Source organism: Centruroides vittatus, unplaced genomic scaffold, assembly GCF_030686945.1.
Source record: "Centruroides vittatus isolate TY-2023 unplaced genomic scaffold, ASM3068694v2 contig_854, whole genome shotgun sequence".
NCBI lineage: Eukaryota > Metazoa > Arthropoda > Arachnida > Scorpiones > Buthidae > Centruroides > Centruroides vittatus.
This window is the reverse complement of record NW_027122558.1, coordinates 818,462-838,395: the sequence shown is the minus strand read 5'-3', so window position 1 is coordinate 838,395 and position 19,934 is coordinate 818,462. Positions and strand designations below refer to the sequence as shown.

General features: G+C 28.4%; 1 protein-coding gene across 1 annotated transcript; it reads left to right on the top strand.

Annotated features, from left to right (window-relative positions):
- The first annotated feature begins 1,229 nt into the window (after window positions 1–1,229).
- On the top strand, window positions 1,230–13,446 carry LOC136982567 (XK-related protein 6-like). Its single transcript, XM_067279089.1, has 5 exons — window positions 1,230–1,811; window positions 5,317–5,531; window positions 6,951–7,236; window positions 9,956–10,184; window positions 13,033–13,446. Exons 1-5 carry the CDS (start codon window positions 1,390–1,392, stop codon window positions 13,225–13,227), a joined length of 1,347 nt encoding a protein of 448 aa, XP_067135190.1. The 5' UTR covers window positions 1,230–1,389; the 3' UTR covers window positions 13,228–13,446.
- The last annotated feature ends 6,488 nt before the right edge of the window (window positions 13,447–19,934 follow it).

Here is a 19,934-nt window from a genome sequence, read left to right as displayed (position 1 = left end):
TGACCGTCCCGACAATCGCGCGCAGTCGGCAAACCTTACAGTTACGCAAGTCCCGACATACATGGCGAAATTTACGAGATTTTCGAAATTTTGCGCTTTTATCACTTTTGAACTATTGGCCGTGTACAACGATTTGGATGCAGGTGACGCAAACTAGAATTATAATTCAACTTCGTGTGTGCGTGCGCATTTATTGTACATTTTGGTATTAGATTTAATATTTAATTTACATCTTAAAATTATATTCTATGTCCAATTATTTTGTATTGAAAATGATTTTTTTAATACACTAGTTCCAGTCGCCGGTGTGGATGGCAATAAGACGAGGACTTCTTAGGTTTTGTTTTCAAAATTTAAAAATAGTATCCTAATAATGAGTGTTCGGTTAAGTCATCAGTGTCCACAGACTCGAAAGAATTCAAAAGAAACTTGTACGGATAGATGTGAACGTTGACGCATGCAAAATCGGTTTCAGGTCATTGAAATTTCATTTGTAAGTTGAAAGCTACAATATACGTTCATCAATGCAAGAGAGGCTAAAGGTTTTCCTTTTTTTTTTTTTTTTTTTTCTTTTTATTTAAACTCTTTCCGCTCTGTGAGTACTAAGAGGGTCTCCATTATCAAGCTCATTGTGGGTTCGGCCGGACCCACAATGGGGCGGGGGAATATTTCTGGGGATTTTTCGACCCGTCTGGATTCGATCTCGGGTCCTCCAGAGAGGTAGACTGTTACAATAAATTTTGAAAACCAGTTAAAATTTGAATTATCCTCTCTCAATGTTTGATTATTCACCGAATAAAGGATAATCCTATTTAAAACTATTGATTTTAATTCGTATAATTAAGATATTAAAGTCTGTATATTGTTATTAAATGTGATAAGCTGTCACCTAATGTTATTGTATTTTTTTATGATTGACGAATGTAGAACTGAGCTGATTTATTAAAACTAAAAATATTGTTTTATATCTACAGATTTAATAACCGATGTGTTTATTGTGTTTTGAGTATTATACAAATTGGACGGGAGAAGCGCGTCTACTGGTTGAATTAATATCTAGAAATTAAAATAACGAATTACGCTACAATTGATATTTACTAATACTTTTTACTTCGATATATTAATTAAAAATTAAATGTAGGAAAATATTATCAAGAATTTTGTTTATGGAATGTATTAATTAACGTGTAAACTTCGCGAAGAAAGTTTCCGTCACGTGACTATTGGACATAATTTAAGTTTCCCACTTCCCGTTTATTTTTCTTTCGTTTAATCGTTTGTAGAGTAGTTTAATGCAACCGCAATCCGTCCGAAAACTCAAAAAATGTTCCGTAAAACGATTTTTTTTACATATTAATTCAAAAATAGCTTAAAAACGCGAAAGAAAAGATGGAATTCAAGGACCAACGTTTTAAAAGTAACTCGTCAAACGTAAGTTTAGAAAATGAAAGTGGAGATTTAGAAAAAGACACGTGCTCTGGGGCCACGGTACGAATAGAAGATATCGAGGACGATTCGGAAAAACCCACTTTCGATCGACTGGATTTGACTTTAATCATCGTCTGCATCGGTAGTTACATATTTGACACCTCCACCGATATTTACGTAGCCTATCGTCATTATTACGATGGAAACGAATGGTACTGTGGCCTAACTTCTGTTTTCATAATAATTCCATTATTGACAATGACTGGATTCAGCCTAAGATGGTATTTGCTAGACACAGAACTTCCTGGTGCTCCTCAAGTTTCTCAACTTAGATGGACGTTTCGAATTATTTTTCTCCTTTTACAGCTTGGACCCATTCTCAGGTTAGTTTACTTTAGTGAAAACTCAGTATTTTCTGTAAAAATAAATTTTCTATTTTTACATTTGGCAAAATCTTTAAATAGGTTTTACCTGCAGAACTTCAAATTTAATGTTTTTCTTTTACTTTCAGGGGGAAAAATCATTGGAAAGTATATTTTCGGTTTTTCGTTAAATATTTTCTTATAAATCTTATTTTTTGTTTGACTGTTTTTCGTCGTATTCCCTTCTGTTGCGTGTGTGTGTCGAATAAGAATTTCGTACGATTCCGTTTTTATCGGTACGTCGTTTAAGTCTTATTCGAAATAGTTTTGTTCCTATGGACGTGCTGTACGGCTTTGTTAAAGTCCCAATTGTGTCGTTCGGAGCTAGAATTTTACCAATATAAATCTATATCTAAACAAAGTACTCGTTCCTTCGATGTAAAGTACATGCAAGTTTGCGAAATGACTGTCTATATCACTAAATGGAAAATTTAAGAAAAATTTTAATTCGGATTTATTCTGTTTTGTTATTTGTACGACGTAAAATTTAGCCAAAAACAGTCTACGACAAAAAGTATTGCCAAAAATAAGTTTTTAGTCGCATAATTAACCCGTGTTCGTCGAGAGATCGGACGAATAATCTACTTTAGGAATAAAACGTTACTCTTAAAAGTTTTTGTGATTATAATCTGGAATTATTTAGTCTAAATTTGAAACTAGCTATAAATTAAGTAGGAAAATTGTATAAATCTTAATTTCGTTGTTTCTAGGTTATTTGTATGTTAGTTTAAATTCGAAATTGTATTCCTTCGATAAAAAATTAGCCATTCAAATCCCTTTTTTAATATGACATTAATTACTATTAGTATGAGGATATTAAATGACCCGTTACAGAGACAATGCGTGTTTACGTTAACTCGGATCGGTGATTTTTGGTGTTCTGTGAACTACATTCGGAGAATAGTTGTTTTAATTAGTTATTGTTTAAACAAAATAGTCTGAGTAATACTGTCTTCTTATCAGGTTAGGCTAATAGCATAAATAATGTACGGAACTGTTTAGGCTCTTGATTGGATAAATTGATTGGTTTTTTATAATAAACAAAAAAAAAACCCCAATCAATACATATAACTAACATTACAGATATAACAATATTATAGGATGATTTATTAAATGATTATTCTTGTAGTCTAGTTTTGTGGAAGCTGTAGCATTACCACAAAAACACCCTCTAACTGTATACTAACATATCTATACTCTAACAGTCTAACTGGTCTGAAAATTAATATGGCTTAGCACTCTTGCCTACAAAGGCCTATGTACAGAATATACAACAACGAAAAAAAGGTGAAAATTATAATATACTATTATTTGATAGTTTGTCCACACAGATTAAAACATTATTTAAATGTATATTTCTACTTAGATTTTTTTTTAATTGTATATAACTTTATAATGTGTTGTGTAGAAAAGAACTAATTTTTTTTTTATTCGCAAAATTTATGCACATGGGTAAAATATTTCTTTTCATAACTTTAATGTATTTTTTTGGGCAAGATGTACTGATTAGTCATTCAAATTATGCAAAATTTTAAATACAGCATTGTAAAACCAATTTTTTCTCTCATGAAATTTTTGATTATCAACATGCTTTTAAAAGTTGTACATTTTAAAATTTTAATATGATTAAAACTGACTTTATTTAATGACTTATTGAAAATGTATGTTTAATAAATGATTAATCACAATGGTTAATGAAACATCTAGTTCAGAAAAGATGAATGAAATTTGAAAAGTGTGTGGGGTTTTTTAAGAGAAATTAAAACTTCAAGCTTCAAAAATTTTCTCCCAAAAGATGTTAGATGATCAGCATAACTCTTGTAAAAGGAAAAGTTTGATGTATGGGGGCAAGCCATTACTAATTTGAGATGGAGAACATATAGTTTTAAATTAAATAAATTAAAAATATGGTTAAAAATTGTAACCTGGCATTGTGATGTCACAATAAATAATTGCTCGTGATGATATTAAGTGTTTACCTTTGTAAACATTTTGTATTCGTAAGTATATATCAAATGATTTGAAATGTTTAATTAATGATGCATTTAATCTAGATTTGCAAATTACAATAATAATAAATAAAACTAACAAATCATTACAAAGATAAATTTCTTTAGTAAAATTGCAATTTTGTGATAATGTCTTTCCTGTTAATACTTTTTGTTGTTAGCATAGCCTTGAATTGCAGTCATAAAATTTTCTCTAGAATGAAATCATCTTAGATAATGCAATTTGTCATACAATAAATTTTATGCATTAAGTGCATTGATATATTTGGTGATATTTTGTTAACTAATTTTTTTTACAAATGATGGCTATTTTAGCTTTAATGGTAATGTAAGTATACATGTACACATACACATTCTTACTGTTTTTAGTTTTTGTTCATTAATGTCTTTATATATTAAATTGTGAGTAACTATAATTATATTAAATTACCATATCTATAATTTATATTAAATATTTACAGTACTGTACTTAATGTAATGAGATCAAATAATTACATTAATTATTTTGACATGTATGAAATTATGATTTATTTTTTAATGTACAATATAATTTACATTTTGGAATTAATCAGTTGTAATGCATTTATATAATGTAAAGGAAAAATAAACATAATTTTCTAGGAAAGTCTCAAATGGCAAATTGCCAACAGTATTCGTTTTCTTTTGATAAAATAAATTGGTATGCAGGTGTTCTTGGATGTTTGCAGAGGTATGTTAAAGTTGACATTTCGTCCTCTCGGATAAAGAATTGAATTAGATTTTTTCCAGTTTCAAAAGAACAATCATAGTACCATCTATGTATATTTTATTTATTTTATATATTAAGAAAACTATTGTAATGATGACTCCACGATTATCTGACATTTCAGCTGTCCCATGCCTGAAGATGATCCATTAACCAGGTCAAAAACTTTGTTGTTTTAAAAATTCCACTATTTAGTGAAGTATTTAATTCACCGAACTATTGTAAATTAAAAGAAATACAAAAGTTAATATACTTTTTTAGCAATTGCAGGAAAAGGTGTGTGTGAAATTAAAACTACTATTTAAATTTTATACATTTTCCTGTAATTGCTATTGACTAATATTAAATTAGCAATTTTAGAAATCGTTAAATCGGCCATTTGAAAGTTTATACAGTCAAACTTCCAAATAATAGTACTGATAGGAAAATAAAAAATGGTTGCTATTTAGAGGCAGCCGTTATTGGAGATTCGACTGTGCATATAAGATATTTTTTGGACTACATTTTGCTTTTTAACACAATGAATATATAAAAGGAGATTTTTAAAAATAGTTTTAACAAATACAATAAATTTTTATTGATCAATACAACAATTTAATTTTGTTTTATAAAAATAATTTCATTTATATTCAAAAATATTTAAATTTTGCAAAAACATTTTATAAATTTTTAATTATTTACTAATACCGTTAACAAATTAATTTCTTTTCAGATATATTGATGTTATTTATTACGGTTTAAAAAGTAATAATAAAGCTAAAAGTAAAAGAAAAAGGGAAACTTATACTTGGCAAATGATATACGAAGATACGGATGCCGCTTTATTAAGGTTGTTCGAATCTTTTATGGAAGCCGGTCCACAACTTATTCTTCAGTTATATATATTAGCAGAAAATACTACTACAGATGATTATGAAATGAAAACAGGTAAAATTTTTAAAGTATTTTTCAGGAAAATGAAAACTTTGATCTTTGAGTTTCTCCATTAATTATAAAATATAGTTATACATTTATTTACTAGTAATCTCAATTCTCAATATCTAGAATAATATAACAATGAATTTTCAATATGATACTGGATCTTTATTCATTATCAATAATTAAGTAGTGAAAAATAAAAGTACTATTTTAATAATACAAGAATGGCAGTTTACTGACACAAATCTATTCATAAATTTTTTTTTAATATTAGTAAATTAGTATTACTATTCATTCATTATTTAAACAAATATTTACTCAAAGTATACTTTAAAGGCTACAATAATTTTGGTTAAATTTAAGAAATGGACTTTTGTGATTGATAAAAGTATATACAGTAACAAAAAAGAACTATATTTTTATATTAACATAATGCATGTTTAGAATAAATTATAGGACTAAAATTAATTTCTTTAAGATATCAAATCATTCAACTACTATATTAATCTGTCACACATGGTTTCAATCATATTATGTCATGATACTAAGTAAATAAATAACACTTAAAATTTTAACATTGCTATTACTTTGAAAAAAATTGAAATAAGACAGAATACTCTGCAGAAAGACTTCACAAATGTAGTCGCGCATACCGACATGTTGAATGATTTGGAATCGTAGCATAAGTTATGAATTTTTAAAAGTTTTAATTTGACCTCGTTGTTCAATTTTGGCCCGATACTCTTTATGCTATTAATTTCCTTATACTAGAATATCCAATTAATCGATCTTTACTAGATTTTAAACCGTTAGAATTAGTTGTATCACTTATCTGCAAAAGCCGACAAGCGATCGTTTCTGAATAAAAATAAAATAGATCGGGAACGACGAGTAGATAATAATTTTAAGTAAGGCATGCACTATTAGAATGCTTCATAAAAATGTTGTTGACATACTTTTTAACACAATTTTAAGCTTATAAGTTGAAAATAAGAGACTCACTGAAAATAATATAGGTGATGAGTAAGTGATCAATTTATATAAATGATTAAATCACAGGATTTCTGGTTTTAAAAAAATTCTCCTTTCTGCTTGATCTTTATTTACTTTATTTTTCAATTTTTTTTTTAACAAATTAACAATTGTTTACCATTTTGTGATGTTACAATCCCCTAGTAACTATTATATTCTGTTTCTATATTTGTACTAAATATTTTTATTTTCTAATAATACTTTTATCTTGAAGTTAACCTAGTTTCTTTCACTGTAGGAATCTGTTGTCCATTTAAATATGTAATATAATTTTAGTATGTAATATTTTAATTTGTTATTGAATGTACTTCCAAACATTTTTAAAAATCTTGATAGAAATTATTTTAAATTTACTTATTAATATATCTATATCTAATACATTATAAATTTTTACAGTTGTAGTTCAAATTCTTTCGATATTTGCATCGCTGACGTCTGTTTCGTGGGCTCTTTCCGTATATCAAAGAGCTTTGAGGATGTCTCTTCCGGATAAGTTCAATATGAGTTGGAAAGGAACCGTCATTTATATGTTTTGGCATTATTTCATCATTGCTTCTCGGGTCCTTACCCTTGCATTGTTTGCTTCGTATTCTCCACTTACCATGTCGATCGTTTGTGCAACTCATTGGTGTATTATGACTGCTTGGATTATAACTATGAAAACAAATTTTTGTGATACCAGGTAAACTATTTCGTATTATATTAATCAAAATTAAGTACATAAATATATGAACAATAACAAATAATTGTGTAGTTCTGTTTGAACTGTTTATATAGTTCGTACACAAACTTTTAAATATAAGATGTACCAAATAAGATAGAGGAAATCTGTGACACTACTACAGTTTAATTATAGAAAAAAATTATCTTATGCTTTCCACATTTAAACATTGCAATTAGCAAACAGAGTAGTTATTTTAAAATTAGTTAAATATTGGAGAGTAATTCTTTACTTCAGAGGGAAAAAAGATTATAAATTGTTTATAGAACTAAAATAAAGTTTACATTATAATGACTAGAGGTTTGAGGAAAGAGGATTATAGGGAGAGTTGAAGACTTTATTCTTACAAAATAATCATGTTAGGAATAATTTAATTTTTTTTATTTATATAATTATACAATTTGTATGTAATTATGATAAATGCCAAGTCTAAAAGTTTCCAATTATTATTATTATGTTGGGTTAAGTGAGATATACTCGGTTAACACCGGTGGCTGTGTACTATGCCGGACCAAAGTCAAGGCACAGTAACCAAAACAGAAATTAAAGAAGTGTATCAGTGTGTGCGTCTGTATTCAGGAACTTTCTCACAATATGACATGTATTCAATATAGTGGCCTTCTGTAGTGTGATGTATGTGTTTCTATTCAATTCTAATGTGCCCAGGCTTTTGTGTAGTGTGTGTGGTATGACACCTGTAGAGGAGAGAACGACAGGTACAATAAGCACCCTATCCATCCTCCACAGATGCCTTATTTCCTGGGCGAGTTCTGTGTACTTGCTAATTTTTTCAGTGCATGCGTTTTGTATATTGTGAGTGTTGGGAATGGATATGTCTATAATGTATGTGATTTTATTGTGTTTGTCAATGAGTGTGATGTCTGGTCTGTTGTGGTAAATTGTTTTATCTGTGATTATGGCTCTGTCATAGTACATTTTGTGCGTGTTGTTTTCCAATACTGTCTGCGGAATGTATTTGTAGTATGGTTCGTGGATGTCTACTAATTTGCGTTTCTTTGCAAGCTCTTGGTGTATTATATTTGCTACTTGATTATGTCTGTGTAAATAATCTGTCTGTGCCAAGAGCTTGCAACCAGAGGTGATGTGTTGTCACATCATGCCAGAAACTATACATTTTCTGCATGTGTCATTTGTGAGTGTTGCATCTTTGAGTATGTGTTTTCTGTAGTTTTTAGTATTTATGACCTGATCCTGTATGGCGATCGTGAATCCTTCCGTCTCCCCAAAGAGGCGGACTTATTATTTAATAAGTTTAATATTTAAAATTTATTATTATTTATTTACCCCAAAAACTTATTATTATTATTAAGAAATGTATGTATTTGTATATTTTTGAACTAAAAGTTTTGCCAGAGCAAAAAAAAATCATTAAAAATGCATACAGTAGAGTGTCGTTTATCCGAATCAATTGGGGGACTGGGGTTGTTCGGATAATTAATTTTTTCGGATAACCGATTATGTACAAAAAAATATATTAACCTATCCCATGTTGAAATTTTTCTCCGTTGCGTCGCTTCGTGTTGAATTTTTTTTTTTTTTTTTTTTTAGCCTAACGAAAATTTTTATAATAATAATCGAGGTTATCGTATTGTTAAAAATTATTTCTTTATTTTGTACAAACAAAATAAATGTATTGAAAAATATAAAAATTATACTTTAGAAGTTAATCTAGTATCAAAAACGTTCGATTCGGCACAACACAGTCCAACTGGAAAGCTTTCGGTTAACTGATGTTTCGGTTGACTGGCTTTTGGATAAATGACACTGTGTGTGTGTGTGTATAATATGCATTATACATATATACGACATAAATATATATTTATGTTGTAAACTTAAATTGACTGTATGAAGTAATACCTTAAGCAATACAATAGTAGAGCTATTATAGTTCAGACTATTTTTTTGAGAGCTTTTGTATTAAACTCTGTTTTATATTGTTTATAAAGACTAAATTTCTTTCTACTTCAACTTAAATTTCCTTGCTAGAATATTCTTTTCACAAAAAAATATTTCAGGCATTTTATTTCTGCTCCATTTAATTAAAGTTTTATTAATAATTTTCTGTTCTATGAAAAGGTAAACTTTACTTTTTTCAATTTTTTTAGCTAATGAATACTTTATAAAATCTTAATTTCATTTTTTTCAATTTGATGATGATGATGATGAATTCCAGTTCAATAAAGTTAGTCTTATAGAAAAAAATGCTGTTGTAACCATCATACAATGAATATAGAATGCCTTTCCTTATATTTTGTGGCATCATAATGTGTTTATAAGACTTTTGCCAACAATTTTGTGGGTCCAGTATTGATTTTAATGCGCATCTGAAAAGTTAAGGTTGTCAAAAGCTTATTTATATATTTTGAATTTCACTTTATTTACTAAACGTAGGCATAAAATTAAACTTGTTGCAACAGTTTCTAAAAAAATTTGAAAAGTTTAAATTTAGAATGAAATTTTTGAGTGAATTCAATTTTTAGTTGCAATGTAATAGATTTTTAAAAGAATTCTCTCTCAAGATTATTATATTCATTAATTGAAATTTAGTATACATTTAAACTTAGACTTTTTCTTCAAAATCAAAAATAGGTTTAATAATAATTTAATATTTATGTTTTACTTTACCTATTAAAAAATAAATATATATATTGTTTTGTAGATGTGAGGAATTAGCATATAATGCCGTTTTGGGAGTGCTGTTCATCTTTTGTTACTTCAATCCTAAAGATTCGCCGACTCGACACAGATATCTATTTTATTACGTGTTTATCTTTGCAGAAAATACTATATTAATGACAATTTGGTTTAATTACACGCAGAAGACTTGGTTTCACTTTCCTGCCATGATCATTCAGTTTTTAAGTTTTGTAATTGGAATAATTTTCATGGTAAGTACTTTTTTGAAGTAAACTTTTAAAGTAATTTGTAATATATTTTTTTCATAATTTAAAAATGACACCTGATTATCATATTTTTCAGTATGAATATGAAAGAATGCATTAATTTGTTAATCTCATGATATTTTTGTGCAGTGGAATATGAATTTGTCAGAAATACTGTGATTTTATAAACTTTCTTTCTAGTATATTTTCCTTATAAACATAAATTCCAAAATGATTCAAATTACATTCAATAAATCATTTATATTTAAAATTATACTTTGTGTACATTAAACTCTGAAACTATTAACAATATCAGTTTGCTATAATTTTTGATGATCTTTGTTTGTTTATTGTTTTGTGATTTTTAAAAGACCACTTTGGAAAAACTTAATGATTTCCTATATTTAAAAAAATTCATTAAGAACATAAATGTAATGAATGTAGACTATTCAAATGGCATTGTCACTTGTCCTTTTTCATATCCAGAAGTCATTTACAATATTGAAAAATGAAAATTTTAATATCTTATGAATGTCATTTGCAAATTACTGGAACATAGTTGCTAACATTTATGCAAATTTTTAAATACATTCTTGTTTACTGAGGAAATTATCTAAGAGATCTAACCTTTTTATTTGAGGTACAATCTCAGTATATTATGTAAAAGACTAAAAATGTCTACTGATGATTGTATAATAATGTAAAAATAAATATATTGCATTTTAAAATCCAGGACCATATAATAATTATTTTTACAAAATTAACTGATCATCAATGGACATTCCAGTCTCTTACATAATTTACTGAGGTCATAACCTGAAATAAAAGGTTAGATCTGTCTTTTTTTTAGATTTCTCGGTACGAAAAGGACAAGTGACGATACCATTGGACAGTCTAAGCTTATGTTTTTGATGATGTTAATTATCTCTTCTTTCCTCTTGTCAATTCCTATTTTCATTTACAACAGACTGTTAAATATTTTGAATTTATCAAAAAATACAAAGGAAAATGTAGTCTTTAAAAAAGAACTAAATTAGATTTAAGAACACCAATACTTCTGTTATCATAAATAAATTTCTGGTGTTTATTATCTAATTACTACTTTGTAAATATAAATAGCTATATTGTATATTACGGTATATTTGGTAATGGAAATTTTACAATGTTTTCATTTTTATGTCATCATAGAGCAATAGCATTTACATATTAATTTAATAGGGATTTTTATTAATCATATAATAGAGGCTATTAATTTATAATAAAAAAATATATCCTATGATGATACTAAATTTTTATTTGGTTTATAACATGGTTAATTATAAAGATATGTACATTGGACTAAAAGTAGGTGGTTAACAAACCCATAACCTTTTGTTTACTATGCAGTTACATTGCCAGTTATGCTTTCCATATCTTCATCTGATATTTGTCTCCAGACTAATTAATTTAAAAGATATGACCCTGTATGGTCATATTAATTGTAATAAATAATTAGAAATAGGTGATTGTCTATGTATATAGAATAACCTATTTTTAATTATTAAATGTATTAAATTTAATATATTAATTACAAGAGGCAACTTAATTGCCTACCTTTAGTCAAAATTGCATATCTTTTGAATTAATTAGCTATATTATAGCTTGAATAAAAATCTGATAGTATCATACGATTACTATTATATATTTGGTTTAGCTTAATATTAGTTATAATCTTACACACTAATTTTGAGAGAGCATTTTATTAAATTTAACAACACACTCTTTATATTACAATAAATGATGATGACGTTTTATTCAATTTTTACATTGAAAAAAATGTGGAGGTTTAAAAATTGAAAAAAGTTGAATATTAGAAAAATTTTATTAATTTGCACAATGTGATTTGTAAAATTCCACTGAGGTGGGCAGGGAAATGGGAGGAACTTCCAGGAATGAAGTAATCACTGGCAGACCATGCATCAAAAGAATTAAATTAGATTATGACATCACTACTCTACCATGCCACTTGGGCATGGAGGGACTTTACAATTGCACCATATAAAATTATCCATTTTTAATTTATTATTAAATCCATTTTTAATTTTAAATGTTATTGCATTTTGTGTAGTAACGGATCACTTTTTTAGTTATTAGAATTTTTGGTAAAAATGTTTAAAATGTTTTCATAAAAGTATCGACAATTTCGGTTTCGTTATATAAAAATTATCAGTCGTATACATTTTTGAGTGTTATTTATTTATGGAGATAATTTCTTGCTTGTCGGGACGTTACCATTTTAAATTTTCATAATAGCTTTTACATTAATTCAAATTATTATAAATATTATCAATAATGTAATTATTGTTTCTAAAATTTGAAGTAAAAAAATTTTAAACAAAAATTTAACTAATTATAACAGTGAAATAATGGTTGAATTCTTCATTTTCCTTCAAAAATATCCTTGTTACAAAGTCTTCAGTTTTATTCAATGATGAAAGGAGTTAAAATTCCAAGTGGGCTTTTGAAATCTTTTATTGATCACTTTTTACTATAATTGGAGCTTGAAGACGACCGTTGAAAGCTTCGCATTCTGATGACAAATCCTAATACTTATTTTGAGAACATTTTTAAATTCTAGTTTTCTTTTGAAAGGTCATTGAATCCAAAAAGCATTGTGCTTCACAGATCTATATTAGCAGATCATACTTAAAAATGCAGATCTGCATTAACAGATTTAAGTTTTCAAGTATAAAAAAAAATTTTTAAATAAAGATTAATATTTGTTCTCTTGAAATATTTTATAGTTCTGCATTAAATTAAAATTAATATCTTACCCGTTACTCAATATGTATTTATATAATTATTTTCGTTACAGATTGTTTATTATCTTCTTTTTCATCCTACTGGAAACATTCATTGGTATGGAACGTGGCTCATATTTAGTTATTATCCAAAGAACTCTCAAGAAAATCAAGTCAATAATACATTATCGATACAATTCATTCCAAAAGAGGATGCTACGAACGAGAAAAAAGACGAAGCGACGAAGATAGATTCGTTGAAATTGTAATTTTTTAATATGTAATATGGGTTGTAGTCTAGTCATTTTCTAAAATTGATTGTATAAATTTCTTAAAAGATATTTTAATGTCCTTGAATGGAAAAAATGTTGAATTTTTTATATATATATATATACATAGAATTTAGATTATATTTATTAAATGGATATATATTACTCAATTATATAAATCATATAATAAAAAATATAATTTAAAATCATATTTTATTATCCTTTTAGACTGCATTACCTAGTGAAGCGGCTTTAGTGTGCGGCCAGGCCGGCAAGCCGACGACTGCTCGTTTTGTTCAAAGTGGGTTACGTCGTCGGCTTGCCGGTCTGGCCGTATTGAAGCCACTTCGCCGGGCAATGCATCCTTCATTAGTATAATTCTGCTAAATTTTATCTTGTTAGTTTTTTATTTATATGTATAATTTTATTGTAGAATTAATTCAAGTTTTATTCTTAAGATATTTTTAGTTTGTTTACATTAAGAATCTGTCTGCTAATACATTTAAAAGTCAAACTTTAAAAATATATTAGATTTAAATGGCACAGACAGTTTTAAAGGAATCAATTCAAAACTGTGTTTGTTTTTTGGAATTATTTTAGCATCTTGGTAGTCGTTAACGTCATTACATACTAAGCGATTTGAGATCTTTATACGTGAACATTGTTGAAGTTTGTTTTTAAAATGGTAAGTTTTATGCATAATGCACTAAACAGTTCACTAAGCTAATTTTACATCATAATTAATTGAAACGACTTGTTAAACGTGTGGACGACGATAAGAATTTGAACTTGTTTTTATTTATAAATTGGATAAATAGCGCATGATTTTTCTATCGTCCGATAAAAATTTTGATATTGTAATGATAAAGAAGTCAAACATTCAGAGCTTGATTTAGAAAATGATCATTAAATCATTAACTTTAAGCTCCAAACATTTGCTTCGTAATAGTTAAGCTTGGACTTTAACACGTTGAAAATAGATTTGTCGGTTCAAATACGGTAGAGCGTCGTTTATCCGAAAGCTTTCCGGTCGGTCCGTGTCGTGCCGAATCGAACGTTTTTGATACTAGATAACTTCTAAAGTATAATTTTTTTGTTTTTATATTTTTCAATATATTTATTTTGTTTTACAAAATGCAGAAATAATTTTTAACGATACGATAGCCTCGATTATTATTATAAAAATTTTCGTTAGGCTTAAAATCGACAAAAATTCGACACGAAGCGACACGCAACGGAGAAAAACTTCAACATCGGATAGGTTAATATATTTTTTCGTACATAATCTGTTATCCAAACAACCCCAGTTCCCAATTGATTCTGATAAACAATGCTCTACTGTAATTCTTAGTTTTTACTTAAGGTTATTAGTGGCAGACAAATTTTAAGAACAACAACTATGTATGATTAAAATTCACTTTAATATCATAGGATACAGGATTGTGACCAGAGCCATAACTAGATAAGTTGCATTTTATTCTATTTTAAGATTTTCCAAAGATATTCCAATATTAAATATGATCTTAAAACTTTGTTCTTCATTAGATTATTTTTCTTGAAAATAATATCATTATTATTAAACTTCATAAATATCTTTTAAAAAAATGTTAAGGAAGAACAAGTTGCTAAAATTGGAACTTTTAGTATAATTTCAATTGATTTCTTTAAAATAGTACTGTTAAATTTTAAGTAGCACCGGCCGACTGATAACTTCTCTAAATTAAAAGCGTACTTAAATATAATTTTTAATTTCTCTAAATATTTTATACTGATATACACTATTTGATAAATGTAATTATATAAATTTTTAATATATTAAAAACCTAGTTTATATTTGTTTCGAAATAACTAGTTTCATTCAATTTAGAATCCACCAGGAGGGATAAGATTGTCTGTAATTTAAAAAAAAAAGTACTTTTTCTCGTACTTTCTCCAATTTGATAAGTTTTTTTTTTTTTTTTTTTTTTTTTTTTTTTTTCCTGTTCAAGTTAGTTTGTATTTACTGTATTTTTTTTTAACTTGGCGGTAACAGCGAATTTTATCGGAAAAGAAGTACAAGCCCCATTTATAAAGTCTGATTTTGTTTGTTTACAAGTTATACTTTATAAAGCTAATTGAAATAACACTTCTGTTTTATATTCTTGAGTATACCGAGTTCTGCCGTGGCTGTCTTAGTCGTCTATCTCTACTAAGATACTTGTACTAATCCAGCTTAAAAAGTTAACTGTTGCCGGCCAATTGCCAATGCAACAGTTGTGTAATATTGCCGCGAATAAGAGGCGTGTACAAAACAATTTTCTTGCTGTTTGTTCGTTTCCATCAAATATTTCATCTCTCTATCCAATGTTTCTTTATAATCTGCAATAGTGAATGTAACGATCTAATAATAATTTGGACACTTGCCAGTTACGTATTAAGGCAACCGAATTTTTACCTAATGATGAAATCGAATATTTACTCATTATACTCATTTATATGCATATTTGTCTTTAGATTATTTTACTGCTGTTGCATTTACGATTTTAAACAAAATTTATACAATCGTATCTCGGTGAAGACCTCGTATATCCGTACAAATTGTTAGGTTCGGGGAGGAAGCAGTTATAGAAAGGGTCGATCAATTTATATGTAGAGGTCGTCGAAAACGCAGAATTAAAATTTAGATGTAGGGGATGTAAAAATAGTCTTCTGGGTGTTTTTGAAATTTTAAGTCCCGACGTTAATTGAAAGTTTATTCTAATAATAACGTTGTTAATAGTAGAAACATAGCATCTACGACTTAAGCCCACGTTTTTCGACCCTTTTTCTAACGGGGCATCCCCACTCGGTGATTTTTCTTGCGGCACCCCTTTGTCGACAAACGTGCGTTGCCCTCTTTGTACTTAACCTGCCCCGACCGACGTGCGTAAACTACACCCTGGCCCTAGGCCTAGTTTTAGTAAGGCCCACCCTAAAGCGATATTGCTCCAGAGCCCTAGGCTCTAGTATGCTGGATACAACAGTTAATCCATCACTGCATGCAGTGTTATTTTGCAGCACCCCGGTCGAAAACCGTCGGCTTTATAGTGTTTGCGCACCGTTACACAAATCATATCAACAAACAGATGTATTTATGTCTGTAGATATTTGGAATAATAAAATATCAAATGATTATTTTAAAATTAAAACAATTTTTAACTCTATACACTTAACAAAATTTTGTAATTTAATGTGTGATGCAAAAGATATACATGTATATAAAACTGTTTTGAAAATGTTATAAATATATTTTTATAGAAAATTAAGAGATTCTAAAATGTCAAAAGACTTTTCTACAGAATGAGATTTTATATATATATAAAAATGTATAGAAATATTTTTGTACTAAACAATATAATCGTTAATCATTTTATATATTGCGGAATTCCATTTATCCGACGAATAAAATATTTTTGTAGCGCTCCTTGCCGGGCGATTATCTGTGACGTCCGTATTTGTAAGCCCAATATTAGATTATGTAATACATTTATTAGGATAATAATAATAATTAACATTTAGGAAGAGGATTCTTTCTAATATTGACAAATTTCATGTTAGAAATTCAAAGTTTTGATTGTAATTTGATGTTAGGTTGTGAATAAGTTTAGAAACACAAAAATTACGATTAAAACTTTAAGGATTTTACCTTACGAAATTAAAGAATAAACCCTGTTAAAAATAAAAGTATTCATACAATTTTTTTATTGTCCAATTTGGTTGCCGTTTCTATCGGATACTGTAAAAATCATTTGTTTTTCCCATTGTTGCCGTTTGTTGGACTGTAATTTTGAAATCGCAAACCTTTAAATTTCCGGTCTGGTGTTGTACTTACTTTTAAAATTTATTCTTTGTAAACTTGGTGGAAACCCTCCGGCCAGGGACTCGCTCCTGTCTAATTGCTTTTGTTTTGACTGTTGTCTTTTGCAATTTAGAAAGCTTTTATGTATAAATAGTAAGGGTTCTACTTTTTTTATATTTGTTTAATATGCATTTTACACGAACAACTTTATAAATACAAATGAATAGTCTGACGAAGAAATCAATAAAAATAATTTGTATTTTACTCGTAAAATGTTACCAGTGACAATAATAAATTCACTGGAGACAAGCATTAAATTTGGCGAATTTATTTAATTCTAAATGGGTTTTAAGTTTCGCCGCAGTTAAACGTGTTTCCAAATGGACAAAAGAGAAAAAGTTAAATTATTTTCGAACCGTCTTAGTTAAGGTTTATATAACATTTTATATCGATTATGTACATAAGGACCAAGTGTTGTTTGCCGTTTTTCTTTCGCATCTAACAATCGAGAGCTTTTGTCATTCCATTGTAGTCGTCGAGAATTAGCTTTTACGTATCTGTGATAAAAGTTAAGAATTACTTTTAATGGGTAATAAATTGATGATAAAAATCACTTTTTTTTGTTTTTACAAACCTTAAATATAATTTTTTTATTTAAAATGATGATGTAGTAATAAATATACTAGTTTCGTTGACGGCCGCCGACGTCGGTCACGATACCGGACTTAAACACAGAATATAAATCAATAAATGTTGATATCCTAATATCTTTATCCCTGGATAATATAAACTGATAAATGTTGATTTCTTAATCGAGCGAGATTTCCTATTGTGTTAAATAAGTCTGGTACCACAGCCGACGTCATCTGCCGTCAATGGAGCAAACACAAGATAAATAGAATAGTTGAATCTGTTACTTTTATATATAATTTTATTTTCCGACAGAGAATATTGTATTTTGTTTTTATTATTCTTATCAATATTTAAATATACTGTTTTTTTCTTGACCTGTACAAGAGATTTTAATGAATAAATATGCACGAGAGAGTTTTCTTATGCAAATCCGTTCGGAATTATCAAAAATTGTGGAAACCGATTTGCAAAGTGCTTTTGCAATTTGTTTTTATTTACTTAACCAAAAACATGTAACTATATGTTTAGCTACTTTTTAAAAAATATACATATAAAAAAACAATGATTGTAATTTGCAATACTATTTTTATATATTTGCATCTGTATTCTGTGTATTATTTGTGGTTTTCAATTTTAATACGAAAATTCTAAACGAAATTTCAGAACAATAATAAAATTTCATTAAATGCAAGGAGTGTTTTTCATTTTATATAAAAAAAATAATATGCATCCGTCGTTTAAGTATTGTCGATGCCCCTTATGGCGATTGGTTGTTACAAATTCTTGCTTTTGTAAGATTAAACGGGTCTTTGATCGAAAACGGTCGGGTTTCTCATTTCCCGGTCATTAACTTTGCTTTTCCCGGAATTTCGAGAAAAAATTGCTTCCCGGAGATGTAATTGTTTTTAAGATATAAAATAAATCTTGAAATCGAATGATAAAAATGAAAAATAATCATAGGCCTAAGTAATGGGCACGGTTAAAAATTAAGACAGCATAAACATAATTATTCCAGATATTACAGGTTCTGACAAGTAAAGAATTTTCAGAGTCCTGCCACAAATAGGCTATGTATTGACCATCTAACATGCCATAACGAGCAAAAATTTAATACAATTATTAAAAAAATTAGAAAGTATAATTAAATTATTATATTTGCAAAATTTCCTCAACTTTTTCACTTTTATTTTGTGTTTTTAAGAAATTTGCAGGATTTCCGGGTTAAAAAAATAGCTGGGATCCCGTTAGAGAAACCCTAGTATCGACCAAGTTAGGTAAATAAATCGGGAATATTTCGTCCAAAAAGATACCTAATGTCGATTGTCGCCAATCTATTTTCCGAAAACCTGCATTTCATTTAAAAATCGTAATCCCAGAAGGTAAGTTACGTTGAGCTGATGACAGTTTATAGCATTTTAACCTCAAAGTCCACTCGTGCTATATAGGAAGTAATAGTTTAATAACACACATTATGTGATATAGTCTGACCAACTCTTAGGTGTTGGACTACTTTACTAATCATTCACAGGGGTGAGTATAGTCGGCTGGCATCTGGTCGACGTACCTTAAAGTATGCCGACCGGTCACGCGATGCACCTTTACCCCTGCCAATGGTAGTAAACTAGACTGCCACCCGCGGGAAGTGCCTTCCCGGGTTGGCCAGACCGTACTCGAGAGAACTGTGCTTTTTGTCGAAAATTTCTGAAATTGCAGGCAGGCAGGTTTATGTGGATTAATACTGGTTCATCAGATTTATTTAATACTACTACTATCATTAATCACATTAGCGATAAAAGGGGGGCAACGGGTTACAGAATCCCAGAAGACGTCGACAGACAAAAAAGTTTGAGGATTCCTAATGTAAATGAAAATGCGAGACGTGAATTTTTCGATTCATCTTGAATGTTAACTTGTCAAACTTTTCTAGAATATATTCACAATACTTTTGATACTGGAGTAATATTTACTTCCAAAGAAATTATACCTTTGCCAAGCCCATTCACAATTTTTGGCATTATGTCTTTAAACCATTCGTCTATATTTTTCTTACGCAACTTTTAGTGCCTTTTTGTCCTGGATCTTCTGATATCAAATCCTATAAATTAACCCATATATATATATATATATATATATATGGCCTTTCTGATTTGTAATGCATTGATGATAAAAGTTTTCTTCTGGAATTAGGTTTCCTACTTGAACTATTTTACTATAATATACAGAATAATTTAAAATAGGAAAAATGAATGTGACAGAA